This window comes from Mustela nivalis, assembly GCF_964662115.1.
Source record: "Mustela nivalis genome assembly, chromosome: 9".
NCBI lineage: Eukaryota > Metazoa > Chordata > Mammalia > Carnivora > Mustelidae > Mustela > Mustela nivalis.
The window spans coordinates 77326708-77343385 of NC_139028.1; the positions used below are offsets into that span (position 1 = coordinate 77326708).

At 34.5% G+C, this 16678-nt stretch overlaps 1 protein-coding gene across 23 annotated transcripts in view; it reads right to left on the bottom strand.

Annotated features, from left to right (window-relative positions):
- The window catches only part of SOX6 (SRY-box transcription factor 6), a 686491-nt gene that overhangs the window by 325051 nt on the left and 344762 nt on the right, over positions 1-16678 (bottom strand). For all 23 annotated transcript variants that reach the window (XM_082747252.1, XM_082747265.1, XM_082747253.1 and 20 more), the window contains one exon: positions 15396-15603. In XM_082747252.1, coding sequence (XP_082603378.1) covers positions 15396-15603 — 208 coding nt within the window. The remainder of the gene's footprint in view (positions 1-15395; positions 15604-16678) is intronic.

Sequence of the window (16678 nt, forward strand, 5' to 3'; positions counted from 1 at the left end):
CTTCTCTATTCCCTGACACTGCCTTAATTGTTTAGACCCTTATCAGTACATATGTGGCCCATTAAAATAGCCTACTAGCAGATTTTCCTGCACTTGGTCTTGTCTCTTTCACACTGACAGTCAAAATGCCACCCATGTTTCTTTTATAAGAAATGCATCCAATTACATTATGCCTCCTCTTAATTAAAGCTCTCAGCTGCTCCCTAGTACCCAAAAAATAAAATTCAAACTCTTCCAGAAAGGTTTTAATCTATTTTCTCAGTCATATCTCCTGTCCAGCCACACTGAACCTCTGAATTCACCAAACTCATGGGTTTATTCATACCCCTGAAACTTTATACAATGCTGTTTTCTCTACCTGCAATTCTATTATAGCTCTTGGTCATTATGAATAGCTTACAATTCATCAAAATCTAGCTCAAATGTCTATAAATCCTTTCCTAGATCTACTAGACAAAAATGGCAGCTCCCTTTTGTATTCCCACAACATTTTAAGCAACGTCTACTACAACATTTATTCTAATATGATTACTTTGTATTTGTGTGTGTGGGTGTGTTTCTCACTAATTATGAGTTACTAAAAACCAATATCTGTCCATCCCTATATTCATCTTCCTTTTTCCCACCTTCTCTTTCTCCACTTTTACCTCTTCTCAGCCCAGGCCCACTATACTACCAGATGAAAGAGTTTAATAAATAGTTATGGAAATAATAACCATATATATGTATTTATATGTATGTTTTATTTAAATGAAGGAGCACTCCCTAAAAATTGAGTCTATTTATCTCCTTTACACCATAATATTATTCATATCTGAAACCTTTTATAAAATCAATAGATTTTTTGCTATTATATGCATATTACATGCTAAGATCTATACCAGGCATTGTGAAGATAGACTAAAAGATACATCTATGTCCTCAAGGAAATTAAAATCTTCTTGGGAAGCAAGATCAATATATATAAAATACATCTTTGTCGTAAATCAGTTGAGCATATTTTTGTAGTTCTGTGTGTTCTCTACTATATTCCAGTGATCATTGTGTCTATTTTTCTGCCAAAACCATATTGTTTTGATTATTGTAGATATATTGTAGGCCTTGATATTAGGTAGAGGGATTCCTAACATCTTACTCTTCTTTGTCAAGAATATCTTAGGTAACTAGAGGGTATCATGCTTAGCGAAATAAGTCAATCGGAGAAAGACAACTATCATATGATCTCCCTGATATGAAGAAGTGGAGATGCAGTGAAGGGTTTTGGGGGGTAGGAAAAGAATAAATTAAACAAGATGGGATCGGGAGGGAGACAAACCATAAGAGACTCTTAATGTCACAAAACAAACTGAAGGTGGGGAGGGAGGGAGGAAGAGGGTGGTGGGGAGGGTATGTACTATGGTGAGTGCTGTGAAGTGTGTAAACCTGGCGATTCACAGATCTGTACTCCTGGGGCTAATAATACATTATATGTTTATAAAAATTTTTAAAATTTTTAAAAAAGAATATCTTAGTTATTCTAGGGTCTGCCCCTTTCTATATAAATTTTGGAATAAGCTTTTCAATGCATATGAATTCTGATAGAAATTGCATTAAACATATAGATTATTTGGGGAAGAACTGACATCTTTACTATGTTGAGTCTTCCAATCCATGACATGGTATGTGTTGCCATTTCTTTAGGTTTTCTTTCATTTTTTTTTATCACCATTTTGTCATCAGATCCTGCATATGCTTTAAGTGTATAACTATATTCTTCATTTTCTCTGGAGCAACTACAAATAGTATTGTGTTTTTAATTTCAGTTTTCACATGTCCATTGTTAATATATAGAAATGTGATTGATTTTTATGTGTTGATCTTGTATCCTATGACCTTGCTAACTCAAATGAAACCGTTAAACTTCACACCTCATTTAAAAATGGGACCCAGGGGTTCCTGGGTGGTTCAGTCGGTTAAGCATCTGCCTTCAGCTCAGGTCATGACTCCAGGACCCTGGAATCAAGCCTCAAGTTGGGATCCCTGCCAGCCAGAAGTATGCTCCATCCTCTCCCTCTCCCTTTCCTCTTCTGCTCATGCTCTGACTCTCACTTTCTCTCTCTCTCTCAAATAAATAAATAAAATCTTTATTTAAAAAAGTGACCTAAATCTCCCATCTGATACAAAAATTGGCTCTAAAGGGATTATAGACTTAAATCTAAAAGGTAAAACTACAAATATTCTAGAAAAATATTTAGAATAGGAGGTTAGGCAAAATGTTCTTAGACTTGACAACAAAAGCATGATACATAAAATGAAAAATTGCTTAACACTACCTCTTTGAAGGTATCAACTTTTGCTTTGCAAAAGCCTATGTAAAAATAATGAAAAGACAAACTACAGATTGGAAGAAAATATTTGCAAATCACATATCTGACATAGGATTAGTAGCTACAGTAATAAAGAACTCTGCCAACTCAACAGTAAGAGACAACCCAATTAAAAAATAGACAAAAGACATGAATAGTCATTTCACCAAAGAGGTTAAACAGATGGTGAACAAACACATAAAATGATGTTCCACATCATTAGCCATAAGAGAAATACAATTTAAAGCCACAATGAGATATCACTACATACTATCAGAATGGCTAAAATAAACATTAAAAAAATCAAATTCTGGCAAAGATGCAGAGAAACTAGATCACTCATACATTGCTGAATGGGAATGTAAAACAGCTTTAGCTCTTCTGAAATAGCTGTCAGTTTCTTATAAAACTAAATATCAATTACCATACAACCCAGCAACTATACTCCTGGACACAAATTCCAGAGAAATGAAAACTTAGGTTCATACAAAAACCTATACACAAATGTTCATAGCAACTTTATTTATAATAGCCAAAAACTGGATTTTGAATTGATGCCTTTCAACCAGTGACTGGTTAAACAAACTGTGATACATACATGTGAAACACCACTGAATACTGTTCCTCAATAAAAAATATTATAAACTATTGATAAATGCAACAACATGGATGCATTGCTGGGGAATTATGCTCAGTTTTAAAAAAGCCAATTCCAAACAAATGCATACTGTGTGATTCCATTTATATAACATCTTTGAACTGACAAAATGTTAGAAATAAAGAACATACTATTGGTTGATAGTGTATCTGGAGTTATATTCCCATTAGCAGCTGACTTTTGAACAGTGAATGTGTACAAAAACAGAGAGAAGAAAAGGCCATGAAAAGAGAAAATTACTTTGATTTCCTATATTGACCTCCAATATTATGAAAGACAAAGATATGGTTAAGAGAGGCCTGAATGTAGAGAGAAAAAAAGTAAATGCCAGGAAAATAGAGGCAGAAGAAAGAACAAGAGACACCACTTCATAACATTTAACAACCTTCATTCATTTATTCAATCAACAAACATTTAATAAGGGTCTTGTGCTCCAGTCATTATTAAGCACTGGGAATACAGCAGTGGACAAATCAGAGTGTCTCTGCTGACACTGAGTTCCCCCCTTTAGTTGAGTGAGAGAGACACAAAAGGAAGACAAATGAAAAAGCATATAAGGTAATGGAAAATGCTAAGGTGAGAATTGAATAGAGTAATACGGTAAAGAGTAACTGGGGTCTACTTAGAATTTAAAGATTTAGTAAGACTTCTCTGAAAAAGTGATAGTTAAGCTGAGATGAATGACAAGAAGGAGCCAGTATACATGGATCTCAAGGAAGATCATTCTAGGTAAATGGAAAAGTAAGGAACTAATACATGTTTTTTGGGGGGGTGGGGGGGAACGGGCCCAGTGAAGCTGGAATGGCCTGAGAAAGAGGTAAATTAATATAAGAATATAAGATGAGTCTTGAAAGCCAGAGTACAGTGTTTGGATTTTAAGCAATGAATTTAATTCTAAGCATAATAGAGATTGATGATCATGGCCAGATACCAATGCTCCAATGCCAGTAAAATGCCTACACCCTCTGACTATCAGATAATATCATGAAGAAGTAAAAGGGGCATGATTCTAACTGAATAAAGTTAAATCCTAAAGTAACTGGAAGTTTACCTAGAAATGAGACCAAACATTCTGCTATTAGTTAGATTGGTGGCTTAAAGGTCAAATTAAAATTAACAATGAAAAAAATAAAATTAATACATAAGCTTGGTACACATGAGATTTGTGCCAATAATGTTTATAAGTAAACAACATTAATTTACTGTGGTCCTCTGTGTTCCAAAATAACACTATCATTATATGTGATATCATAAAAAATTATCAAAATTGACCACAGGATCATTTTTAGGACTCTGTACATTCTGTATGTACTATATTTTCCTCCAGACTTTCTCTTCCATCTGAAAACAAAGAGAGATAGCTCCAAAACAACATTTTGCTTATGCAATAATTTTTAAATTCCCCATCTCTCCCATCTATGACACAAGCAAAAACTTGAAGAGGTATTTCTGAAGGATCTGCTAAAAAGTTCCAATTAAACAAATTACAGCTGCATTCTGGAATGGAATGGAATAGCAGTGTACACAGTTTGTTAGCTAGTCTATAAACTGCCCACTGACCAGAGGTTGCCTTCATTCACAAGTCAAATATTAGCATAGTGTTTCTAATGCTGTTGCTGTTGCTGAGTGGTTCCTATTGCAAATAACTCAATAATTTGTCACATCTTTCATAGTTATTTTTATTATACCTTTAATTTCTTTCTAACCATCTATTTGTATTTACACACTTTTAATTCATTATATGAAAGCAATTAGGAATGCTCATGGGCCTCTAACTTCTGCACTCCCAAAGTTACTGGATGGTTTATGTATTATGACTTCACTATGGAGTTACCTGACCTCTCAGTTATGGCTTCTCAGTTATACTTAAACACTCAAAACATAAATTAAGAAAGCTTTGATAGGTTTAAGTGTCACAGTTATCAGCATTAAACCATAGCTGCATATGGTTAATAATTATGGCCATGAATTCCCTCTAAGGCCCAAATCCCCCCAACAACAGCCCAGACAAAAGGTATACTTATTCACCTTTACTTCTTCTGGATCATGCTACCCTACCAACACCCCATTCTGTTTGCCAATCTCTCAAACCATACACAGCACTTTCTGAGCCAATTTTCTACGACTATGTCCATAAGTACCTCATTGGACAATGACTTTTCACACATCAAAATTAGATAGGAGTTTTTATCTCTAGCTTCATAAAGATTATAACACCAGAAAAAAGAGACAGAGAACAGTAAAGTAAGTGATTTCAAGCATAATAAAAGAAAAATGAATCATGAGATTGGTTCAGATGACTTCTAGCCTGAAAACAGTTTGAAAAAGAAAATCACTGATGGTGCTAAAATTTAGATACAAATTCTAAAAGAAAATCAGAGCAGCATAAAGTTTTAAAATTTGGCCTTTAATGCTAGACTAATGTCCATGTTTCCTGAATTAAGAAACTTTTGCTAAGATCAATTAATTAGCTAATTAATCAATTATTAGGTACTATGCAGTCAGTTACCAGAGTCAGGACAAGAATACATATCAAAACCAGGCCAGTATCTCAAAGGATTCTAAAATTAAACATTCTAAGGAAAAGGTAAAGATTTCCAGCTAGTAAGTCAACTGGTTAGAAAACTGCCTATAGCATTATAAATGGCTAGGTCGAACAGCGGCGATAATCAACAGACTTGCTAGTTAGTCTTGAATTTGAAGTAGGTATTTAAGAAGAAAAATGACTGGGGACCAGATATGGCTAGAGATCAGAAATTTCTTATAATTCAAAAACCACACCAAACTGGAAACGTCAATAAAGAGGATCAAAAGGGGGGGAGGGGGAGTGTTTCTTAACAAACCTAGTAATCACAGTCCAGTGGGAGAATGACAATACACTTGTGCTGATAGTTGAAAGAAAGGTTGAAGAATTCTATTAAGATACAACAAAAGGAAAAAGGAAAATTGCAGTGAAGGGTCCATCAAAGGCTCTTGTGAGCTTCTGAAAAGCTCAATGATAAAAAGAAACCTGTACTAGACATTTTGAGGAAGGTGGAACCAAAAGGTATAGGCAGTTAAGTTAAAGCTTTCAAGGATTATATTACGCACACACACACACACACACACACACTGTAGCCCCAACTTCTTTGTGTAATGTTTTCCAACAGAGTGGAAAAAGAATACAAATATCCATCAACAGCAGCTCCACTCCTGGGAATACACCCTAGAGAAGAAACTCGTGCACATGTACATGAGAAGACAGGTGCAAGAATGTTCATAGCATCTTTGTTTTTACTAGCAGAAAACAATAGCATCCAAGTGTCCAGACACAGTAGACAGGAAAATACACTCCTGTATATCATTCTGTGGAATAATGTATGGAATTTTATATAAAAGTGAAAATGAACCAGAGCCATACACTGCAAAATTGAGCTTAGAATATAATTATGAATATAAAAAGCAAGGGGCAGAAGGTAATAGTGTAGTACCATTTTTACAAAGTTCTAAAACAAAGCCAAACAACATAATTTGGGGACACATAAAACTGTTTTAAAACAAAAAGGGAAAATGATAAACACAAAGTTCTGGCAGCAGTTACATCTAGGTAGAAAATAAATAGATTGCACAGGTGAAGAAAACACAAGTAGATTCAATAGTAATAATTTATATTAAGTTGGATGATGAATTCCCAGGCATTTATTTAATTTTTATGCCTTATAACATTTATGTATCATATACGACATAATAAACACATATTTAATTTTCCCACTTCCTTGTATATTCGTTTTTCTTTGTAATTTACATATATACTATATAAGAAAAAGATATGAATCCAAAAACTACCCCTCCTATTACTTTTTAGAATCCCAGCATAAATCCTGAAGAAGTCGATCTAATAAATTTTCAATGGAAAATGGAAAAAATGTGAAATGCTAACAATACGCTCAAATTCTACATGTTCAAAAATCACATAAGAATAGGGCTTATTTCATCAAACCATCAGAAATCTGTATCCTCTTTCTAAACAACAAAATGCCAGGAGAGCACCTTCTTGCTTCCCAGGTGAACAAGAAAAAATCAAAAGCAATTGCCTGCATCTGTTCTTAACATTCTTAGAGCTTTAAGATAAGAATGTTTAAATCTGAAGAAAGAGAAGTAAGCCAAGAAATATGAAGTATCTTTTCAAGACAGAGACACACAAAATGAAGTTAAGAAAAAGATTCCACCAACTAATACATTGCCGACACTGTAAGTAGGAGTTACAAAACAACAGCAAATTGAAATAGCCAAGATTTGCCCAGAATGTCTGGGGCTCACAGGATGCAGGCTGACGATATTGTTAATAAAGTTATATAAGAGGATGACCAGCTTCTAAAGAATTAGAAAGCAAATATACTTCACCCAAAAACATATCAAATATAATTCTTTTCATAATTCAAAAACCAGTAGTTCTAGCTCATTTTAATCCTTAATTGTACAATACTTTCAGAAAATACAGTTATTTAAACTATCTGATACTAGATAACTATTTACTATGAATATACAAATTCTTTAAAACGGGAGCAAGGATAAAAATATCATAGGGAGGAAAGATGGAGTATTTTAAAGAGAAGAAAAAATGAACTGAAATCAAGTTGCATCAGCATTGCTCTGAATACCTGATTGCTTCTTCACTTGGAGTATGAGTGGTCTTGGGGAACTTCAGCATTTAAATGACTTGAAATTTCCAACTTATTTGAAATAATAATTCTGGGGTGTTTGTAATGAATACTTAATGTGTTTCTTATGCAAAAATCCAAAACCTTTCCTATTTTTCCCATGAATGAGAAATATAAAGAAGGGTTTGGATCTCAAATATTTTAAATGCTTCACCAATATAACCTTCAATCACAACGGTGGTAAACCTAATATCCATATACTCGGCCTTAAAAAATTCTTTCGATGCCCTAGCATGGTATGAATGTTAAACTTTCGTTTTGTTTTCTTTTTAGTATGGGTTTTTCATAGATTTTGTTTTTCCTCTAACAGGAACGCATTGCTCTTAACTGGGTGCTATCTGAAAACCTCATCCAAGGCTTTACCAACCTCTCTCACTGACAACATCATATTCCACATACTTCTCAGCAGGGAAGATTGGCTTCCAGTGGGGAAACTTTAGTATCAGCTTTTCCAAAAAGCCTGAAAGGAGAGTTAAACTGAATTGCTCTTCCAGAAAACAGGAACGTCATTGCTGCCAAATGCTAAATCCCCTAACGCCATGGGACATTTCCTATGATTCGGTCTGTGGCGAAAGATGAGATTCCTGTAATATTTCTCTTTAAAAATGTTGCTTCAAATAATAACAGTAATGGCAATTATAACAGCAACAGTAATAATAATTATAATTATAGAAGCTATGTGTTTTACATATTTAATATGTGAAATCCTCAAACAACGCTGCAAAGTAGGTATCATTCATCCAGTTTTACAGGTGAGGGAACGGAAGCACAAAGGGACTAAGTAATTTGTTCAAGGTCATATGGCTAGAAAATAATGTTGGCTACCTCTATTGAGCACTTACTACATGCTGGTACTGCTCTAAGTGCTTCTGTTGCATTAACTGAATCTTGATCCTTATACTAGCACTATAATTATGTCCAATATTTGATTGAGAAAACTGAGGCCCAGAGAGGTGCCCTCTGCCACCCACATGGCAAATGGAGAACTGAGTTTCAAACACAGGCACTCGAGCTCCAGAGCACACCTTCATAATCAGGAGGCTACACTGCCCCTCCACATGATAGAATGTATGGTCAAACACAAACCCAGCTCACTCAGAATCATGACTTTCAAAACTGAGTGTCCCCATTGTTTAAAGTATGCCACATTCCTCCTTTATTTCAGCAAAAGCTATCAGATAAGCAATATATACCAACATACATGCTAACTTAATACAATTCAGTAAAAAAATATGTAAAAATCTAAATTATTGTTTAGAGATGTGAATAATGATAATAATCTGTCAGATATACACATAAACACGTGTTCATTCTTGTGCGGGGTAACAGCTGCATAATCCATTGGAAAGCCTATCCCACCAGGAATCCAAAGCTCAAATGCTCCTGGCCCTTTCTCCACATACACAGTCAAATGAAACCACATACTTTCATTATCATGATAACTTGTGGCACACAATTCCACTGGACAAATATAATTTCTGTCCAACGAATAGCCTATGCAACTGTACCTAAACCCTGCATACTTTCCGTTAAGTTCATGGCCTCTATCAGAGTTCACGTATTTAAATGTTTCTACCCAACTACAAGCTTTAACACTCCCTCTTGATCACAGTAATTATTACCTAAAGAATACATCTTTTAAAAGAGCCAAAAAGTGAGAAAGAAGGTTTTAGTTCATCAGAGAGTCGAGGTTTGTATCACTGTATCCCTTTCCCCACAAGCACATGCCTCCAGAACCTGACCCAAAGCAGACCACTCGGCCTCGGATCATACACTTAGTAGTATGATACACAAGACATGATAGTGGCTGAAGCACTATTATTAAAGAGAGATTAAAACAGCTGTACATTATGCTGAAGCACTCACTCTTCCCTTTACAAACAGACGGTCCTGGATTACAAGCAGCACTTGACCATTTAAATCACGACAACAACCAGATTTAACCAGCTGGGCCATATTCTCCTAGGCAATGCCTGTTGACCTCCTCAGTCGCAGCTGCTCAAATGAAATTCTCATTAGACAACTTATTTTCAGAAGCCAAAGGACTCTCTGATTAAATATATGTATTTAGATATAGAAGTCCTTTTTAAAGTATTCATTTTCTGACAACTGTCGCTTATGTTAGAGCCCAGCTACATGGGCAACAAGACGGGTGACACAAGGATAAAGAAAATTCATCATTTAATCACAGCAGAAGGATTTTTTATCTTAGAAGCATTTTAACCTGAACAGATAATCAGTCTTTTCTGCATATTCAACCCACCAATATTGTTTTAAAAGGTGGATTCTGATATTCATTCTATGCCTGCATCCATGCATCTGTCTGTCTCTCCCTCATATATCATCTATCTTCCTACCTACCCGTGACCAAAAACATCAAGATTAAATTTGCAACAAAACAGAAACCTTGTCTATTTTCCCACAAGTCTCACTTTCAGAGGAGGCACTTCAGACAGAACACCTTTGTTCATCAGTGTCGCAGCAATCCAGTCAAATCACTATTCTGAAGAACACATTTCTTGAGGAATGGCAGATAAAACACTGGACAATTATTTGGCTGATGGAAGGATCTGCCTTTAAGAGAATAACATCCCTAATGTTTTGTCATGTAGATGTTGTTTTTAAAATAGACCATAATAAATAACTTTTTATAGATCAGTTCCTGTATATGAGGGGAAGTGAGGGGGAAGGTATTTAGTCTGATAGAGTCAAAACACTCTCCAGGACAAGAATGACTCAGGAAAAGTCATCTATTATGTCAATCACACAGGCTTGTCATTCATGAGGTAAAGCCTTCAAACCAGGAAACAGGTGAGAGTGAGGCAAGTGATGCATTTGAAAGCTCTTGTATGTCGTCCCCTGGGGTAAAAGCTGCCTTACCTGAGGAGAGAGATTTGGGGCTTTAAACGATCAAAGCCAAGTAAATATTGGTGAAGCTATTATACCTCCATAGACCTGAAATATAGTTTTACAGAGTCAGAGATACCATTATCTTGTTCTGTAGTATTGCTCCAAGCAGATAATTAAAATTAGGAATCAAACTCAAAGTAGAAAATAGAAATATTCATGACTCCCATCTCCAAAATGTTCCTCTACTATTTTTTTTTTTTTTATTAATTGAATTACAACCTTTCTACTCACCCAGAGTTTAAAAACTCTGAGCAATATTTGAACCATTTCTCTCCCCTGGTCGCCTCACTTAAATGTCAACTCCTAACAATTCTATCTCCTAATATCTTTTCCATATTTACCCATTCCTCCTTTCTCATTTCTGCTGCCTTAGTTTCAGGCCCTCATTATCTCTAACCTGAAACAATTTTCTCTGTGTCTCTCGTGCTCCTACACATCCTACACAGTGCCGCCAGATGGACTTCCTGAAGGATAGCTCTAAATCCATCACCATGTTGAGCTAAGAAATTGTCAATGATTCTTCCGTGACCTTCATTTTAAAGTGCAAACTCCTAAGCCAAGAATTAAAGGGCCTCAGTGATTTGAACACAATCTACCTTTTCAGTCTTATATCCCATATGCATCTTCACATACTTTAAATTAGAACCTGAACTACTGGCTACTTTAAAGGTCTCTGCCTGTTCCTTCTATCTGAAATGTCCCTCCCCTCCATTTCTGCCTATCTAAATCCTTCATTCCCCAAGACCCAGCTAAGACTCATTTCCCTTTAGAAACTTCCCATGGCTTCCTAGGCCAGTGCAATGTGTCCTGTAAACTCCTGTATTAGACACTGAATTAGAGTTCATTTTGTATATATCCTATACCTCTTAAAAGAATATGAACTCTTTAAAGTTAGAGACTATTGTCTTACTCATTATGGGTGCCCAATATTATGTAGCATAGGGACTCTAGACCTAGAGTCCATAGACCCCAAGAGTCCATCTACAGGATTCAAGGGGCCTTGGATGGTGAACCTGGATGAAAAAATTCTTTTTGCAAACCTCTAATTGAAAATTTGCACTTCCTTAAACTGCGTATGCAGGCAAAAACCATAAAATATTCATAATATTTGTCATACTTTAACCAATAGAATTACAGTATATTTTTCTGGCACATTGTACTGGTTAGTGATATCTTAAAATATCTTTTATGTTTATCACTACATTAAAATTTTGATATTTTGAGTCCCTTCATTAGATCTTGTTGTTTAATGCATTAGTTAAGAAGCATTTTCTACCATATCATAAAATTTTGGAATCATTTAATATTTTAGTAAAATTCATTTTCTCTGTAATTCCATGGATTTTACTTTGTGCATTTAAACTAAGAAATAACCTGTAGGCTTCACTGACTAACAAGAAAATCCATGGTCAAAAAAAAAAAAAAAAAAGTTAAGAATCCCTGGGTTCTACTGTCACCTTGCAAAATAAAAAGAAAACTTGTAGAAAAATAATCATGATACTATGTAGTTCTTGGTTATAGCTATAAAAAATACATATGATGAACAATGAAATATTGTATAAGCACATTATTCATAAATATTCATAGAGCTTTGGCATTAGAAAAAGACCCTTTTGTCCCCTAGCCCTATTAAAATGGCAATTAAGATTGCCACATACCTCCAAGGACAATTTATTATCTTCCAAAGAAGATTACTCCATATATGGACAGGTACAACTATTAGACAGTTAATATTGTTTTAAATGATAATCTGGTTCCTTGTAACTTCCTGTCACTGGTCTTCATTCAATCCCTCCCTATGCAACTACATAGAATAAACCCAATCTCTCCTCCACATGACAACCATCAAGTCTTCCTTCATCTATTTTCTCCAGGACTAATATTACTAGTACCTTTAACCGTTCCTCTTATGATGTAATTATATGTCTGTTATCATGTCAACTGTTCTCCTCTGAGAATATCCCAATGTTTTTTAGTCCCTCTTAAAATGTGGTGATTCTCAATTCAACACCGTAATTCGGATGCATTCTATTGAGCAGGGAGTTCAATGGGACTACCACCTTTTGAATACTACATACTGTAATTCTAGTAATGCTGATTGAGACAGCACTATCAAATTTTTGGCATTATTCATCATGCTGAGCCCAGTGTACTTTCTTAAAACTCATACGCTTATTTTTTTTTTTATTCATGTGTCTGCTATTTGAATTTCCTTCAGTAATTATTTGTGCAGCTAGGAGTTTTGGTCACGATCTCTGGACTTAACAATAAGATCTATTAAATTTTATTTGATTGGCTAGTTTTAAGTTCATATTTTTGGTTTGTCAAAACCTTTTGAATTTTGTTTCTTTCATGCATTTTATTCAAAGTTCCTCCCAGATTTGTAGAATCTGTAAGTTTGATGAGCATTCTTTTATCACCTCATATTTATATTTAATACATTATATACATTAATGTACACTAAAAAATGCCTGAAATTCTGATGCCTAAAATATATATACTATAGAAAACAAAGTTCAGTAAAGTACATAAAAACATTCTTTGATAGTAGGAATGTACTGATAAAGTACTCTTAAATGAGAGGTCTCATCTTGCAAGTGTCTCTCTTGTACGAAATCTTTAACACACAGTAATAAAGAGGAAGAACAAAAAACTATGAGTACAAGAGAAAAAATATTTTAAATTTCCTAGGAGTTCACACTAGGGGGGAAAAAACATCGCATATCAGTTTCATTATTTTATTTTTTTTTAAAGATTTTATGTATTTATTTGACAGAGAGAGATCAAAAGTAGGCAGAGAGGCAGGCAGAGAGAGAGGGGGAAGAAGCCTCCTGCTGAGCAGAGAGCCCGATCTCAGGGGCTCGATCCCAGAACCCTGGGATCATGACCTGAGCCAAAGGCAGAGGCCTTAACCCACTGCGCCACCCAGGTGCCCCCAGTTTCTTTATTTTTACATTAAAGAGCTCACTAAAGAATTTTTAAAAACACTTTCTTATAAGACTAAATCATCTTTTTGGTATTTCATAATTAAAATAATCTAGCAATCTCACTTCTTTAGAGATTATTGATCTGACAGCTTCATTTATGCTAGAACATAGCCACGTTGGGGGAAAATAAAGTGTGCAGCCAAAAGTCCATGAAATAAAGATCATCAATATTACCCAGAATCTCTCAGCAACTCACCCAGACATATATGTTTATATTTTACTTATGGTCCAGAGGCTGTGATTATCTATTTTCATAATTTATAAATTAAAAGAGAAACAAATTAGAAATTATTCACAATGCAAAAAGTAACAGCCTACGATCTGATTTTGAAAGAAGAGACCCCAACACACACACATACACACAGACACACACGCACACAGATGGTGCATGCACCAAAAGATACCTGTTATCAAGCAGACACAAGAACTCAAAAGTCTCATAATTTGCAGAGAAATAACCATAAAGCCAAACAGTCCTAATCATCTCAATGATCTCTGGGGGTATCATCACATTGTAGCCTGATAAAACAAATGACATTTATAATATGATAATTATCACAATATCCCAAATTTATGTACTTGACTGCTCATCAGAGACTTCTATGTTCATCATTATAGTTAATTCTCAAAATGTTTGAGTTACCAAGTCAAATACTAGTACCACGCCAAATTTTAAATTTAGTGGCTCAGGTAAACTGAAGAACTTACCCAGGGTCACATAATTATTAGATAGGTATTGGAGTTTATAGTCTACTGCACCATGACCCTGAATCATCAAAAAAAAAATTTACATTTTTGTGTCCTATCATCCGGTTGGTAAGTCAGGGAGGTGTGTGATGCATTTTAGAAACTTCCTTTTGTGCTAATGTGATTGACACATCCACAAAAATTAATTTGAAACTTTTAAACTTTTAAGCCCTCATAGGAATAAAATTAAGTTACATGAAAAATTCTCTTATATTCCCATTTCTCTACAGTGCCACAGAACTCTAAATTTAACTTACAGTGTTCGCAATAAATCCAGAACCGTTAACTACCCTACATTTCAAAGTCTAAAATCTGCACATAAAGAACGAAAGAACATACATAGTACAGCAACCACTTAGACTTGATTTATTTGATTTAAAAATATTATTAGAGTCTTCTTTCATGTTTTTTAGGACATAGGTGAACCTAGTGAAACTAAGTATATCTCTTGAGAGAGTAGAGAAGGTAGCTGTGGGATGATCTAATAGATGTCATATGTTACAGCACTTTCCTCTTGAGCATTTAGCTTTGACAAATTAGAAACAACTCTCAATTCTACAACAATTTGGAGGTGAAAGGATAATATTTATAAATTTGTAATATTTATAAAAAATGAGGAATAAATTCGTTTTGTTTTTATTTTCTGTTTGCTTTTCTTTTCTTTTTAAACAGTTCATCTTTTCATAATAAAACACTGTCCATCAAAAGGAAGTAAGAGAGAAAAAGAATGAAAAATAAAGTTGCAGCTGCAAAAGTTCCCATACTACACCTTTTTTCACGATAAAGCTTGCAGTCCCTTTAAAACCTTGATTTATTATCATAAGAACAAAATAAAATGTGCAAAGTTTTAGAAAAATTGAACTATCTGCTTAATACTCTCAACGGATCAAATCTGCCATCACCATGGTAACCTGTGAATAACTTTTTCCTAGCTAGTGCCAATTATGCACTACTTTGGCCCTTGAAATCCCACTGATTTTTTTTTTTTTTATTATTAAGGCCTGGAATCTTTGAAAGAATAAAGCCCAACAGTTAAGTCCACACATACCCTCTTGTTCTGTCCGAGTCATTTCCTCAAGCTTCTTCTGTTTCAGTGTGTCCACCACATCGGCAAGGCTCCCTTTGCGGCGTTCTGGGGTTCCAAAAGTAACACTGGTCATTATCTCGCGGTCCCGACTCCCTTCGTCAGGCTTATGTGGTGAGGTAGAGGTATTTCGGAAGGAATACAGGGAACATAACTTATTATTCTCTGACTCCTAGAAAAACAAAATAAAATAAAACAAAACCGTTAGAACATTTGTTTCTTTGCATACCGTTGGAGAAAAATCCTAAACTCAGAATAACATTATGAGGACGAAAAATATTAACCATCTCTGCTTTATTTTTTTCTTTTTTTTTTCCTGTTACGTTATTCAGCATACAGTACATCATTAGTTTTTGATGTAGTGTTCCATGATTCATTGTTTGCGTCTAACCATCTCTGCTTTAAAAATACTAAACATTAAAAGAAGCAATTATCAAAAGAACTCCCTTGAACTTGATGATTAAAACTGGTTTTTCTTAATTAAAAAACAACCTAAGAGTTTCAAACCCTTAATTTTAAAATGGACACTTCGACTTCTTATTCATTCACACCCTTCATTTAGAGTAGTTCAACTTCAATTATTAATTATTAAGATTGGTGAAGTTTTTCTTTTAATTGGCAATTTTGTTAAATGCTCTTCCCACAGCCTAAAAAATATATACATTATAATAACATTATCCTTAAATTTAGAAACAATAGGGAAATTAGCTTCAATATCCAATGTTAATTATTCAACAGCAAATATATAAATATCTAAATCAGTACCAGAAAGTAAGCCAACCCGAACATTTTTGTGTGCTGGGGCTTGAGAGGAATCATTTTTTTCCTAGCCATACATCTTTCAAAGCTCCAAGAATTCTTTCTGTTCCTTATCTTTATCACTTACCCTTTAGTACTAGTCACATACATTTGAAAGTGGCTTATTTTCATGTTTTTACGTTTGTTTATTTGATTGTTTTTATATTTTTTTATTTTTTTTTAATTTTTTATTTTTTATAAACATATATTTTTATCCCCAGGGGTACAGGTCTGTGAATCACCAGGTTTACACACTTCACAGCACTCACCAAAGCACATACCCTCCCCAATGTCCATAATCCCTTGATTGTTTTTAAAAGGACAAATTTGCTACAAAACATTTGCACAAGAATTCAAAATACAGAGAAGGTAAGCTAACTGGTAAGAAGGTTAGATCCATCTGTGAGGAAAAAATGCAAAACTGAGATTGAAAATAACAAACACCTAAA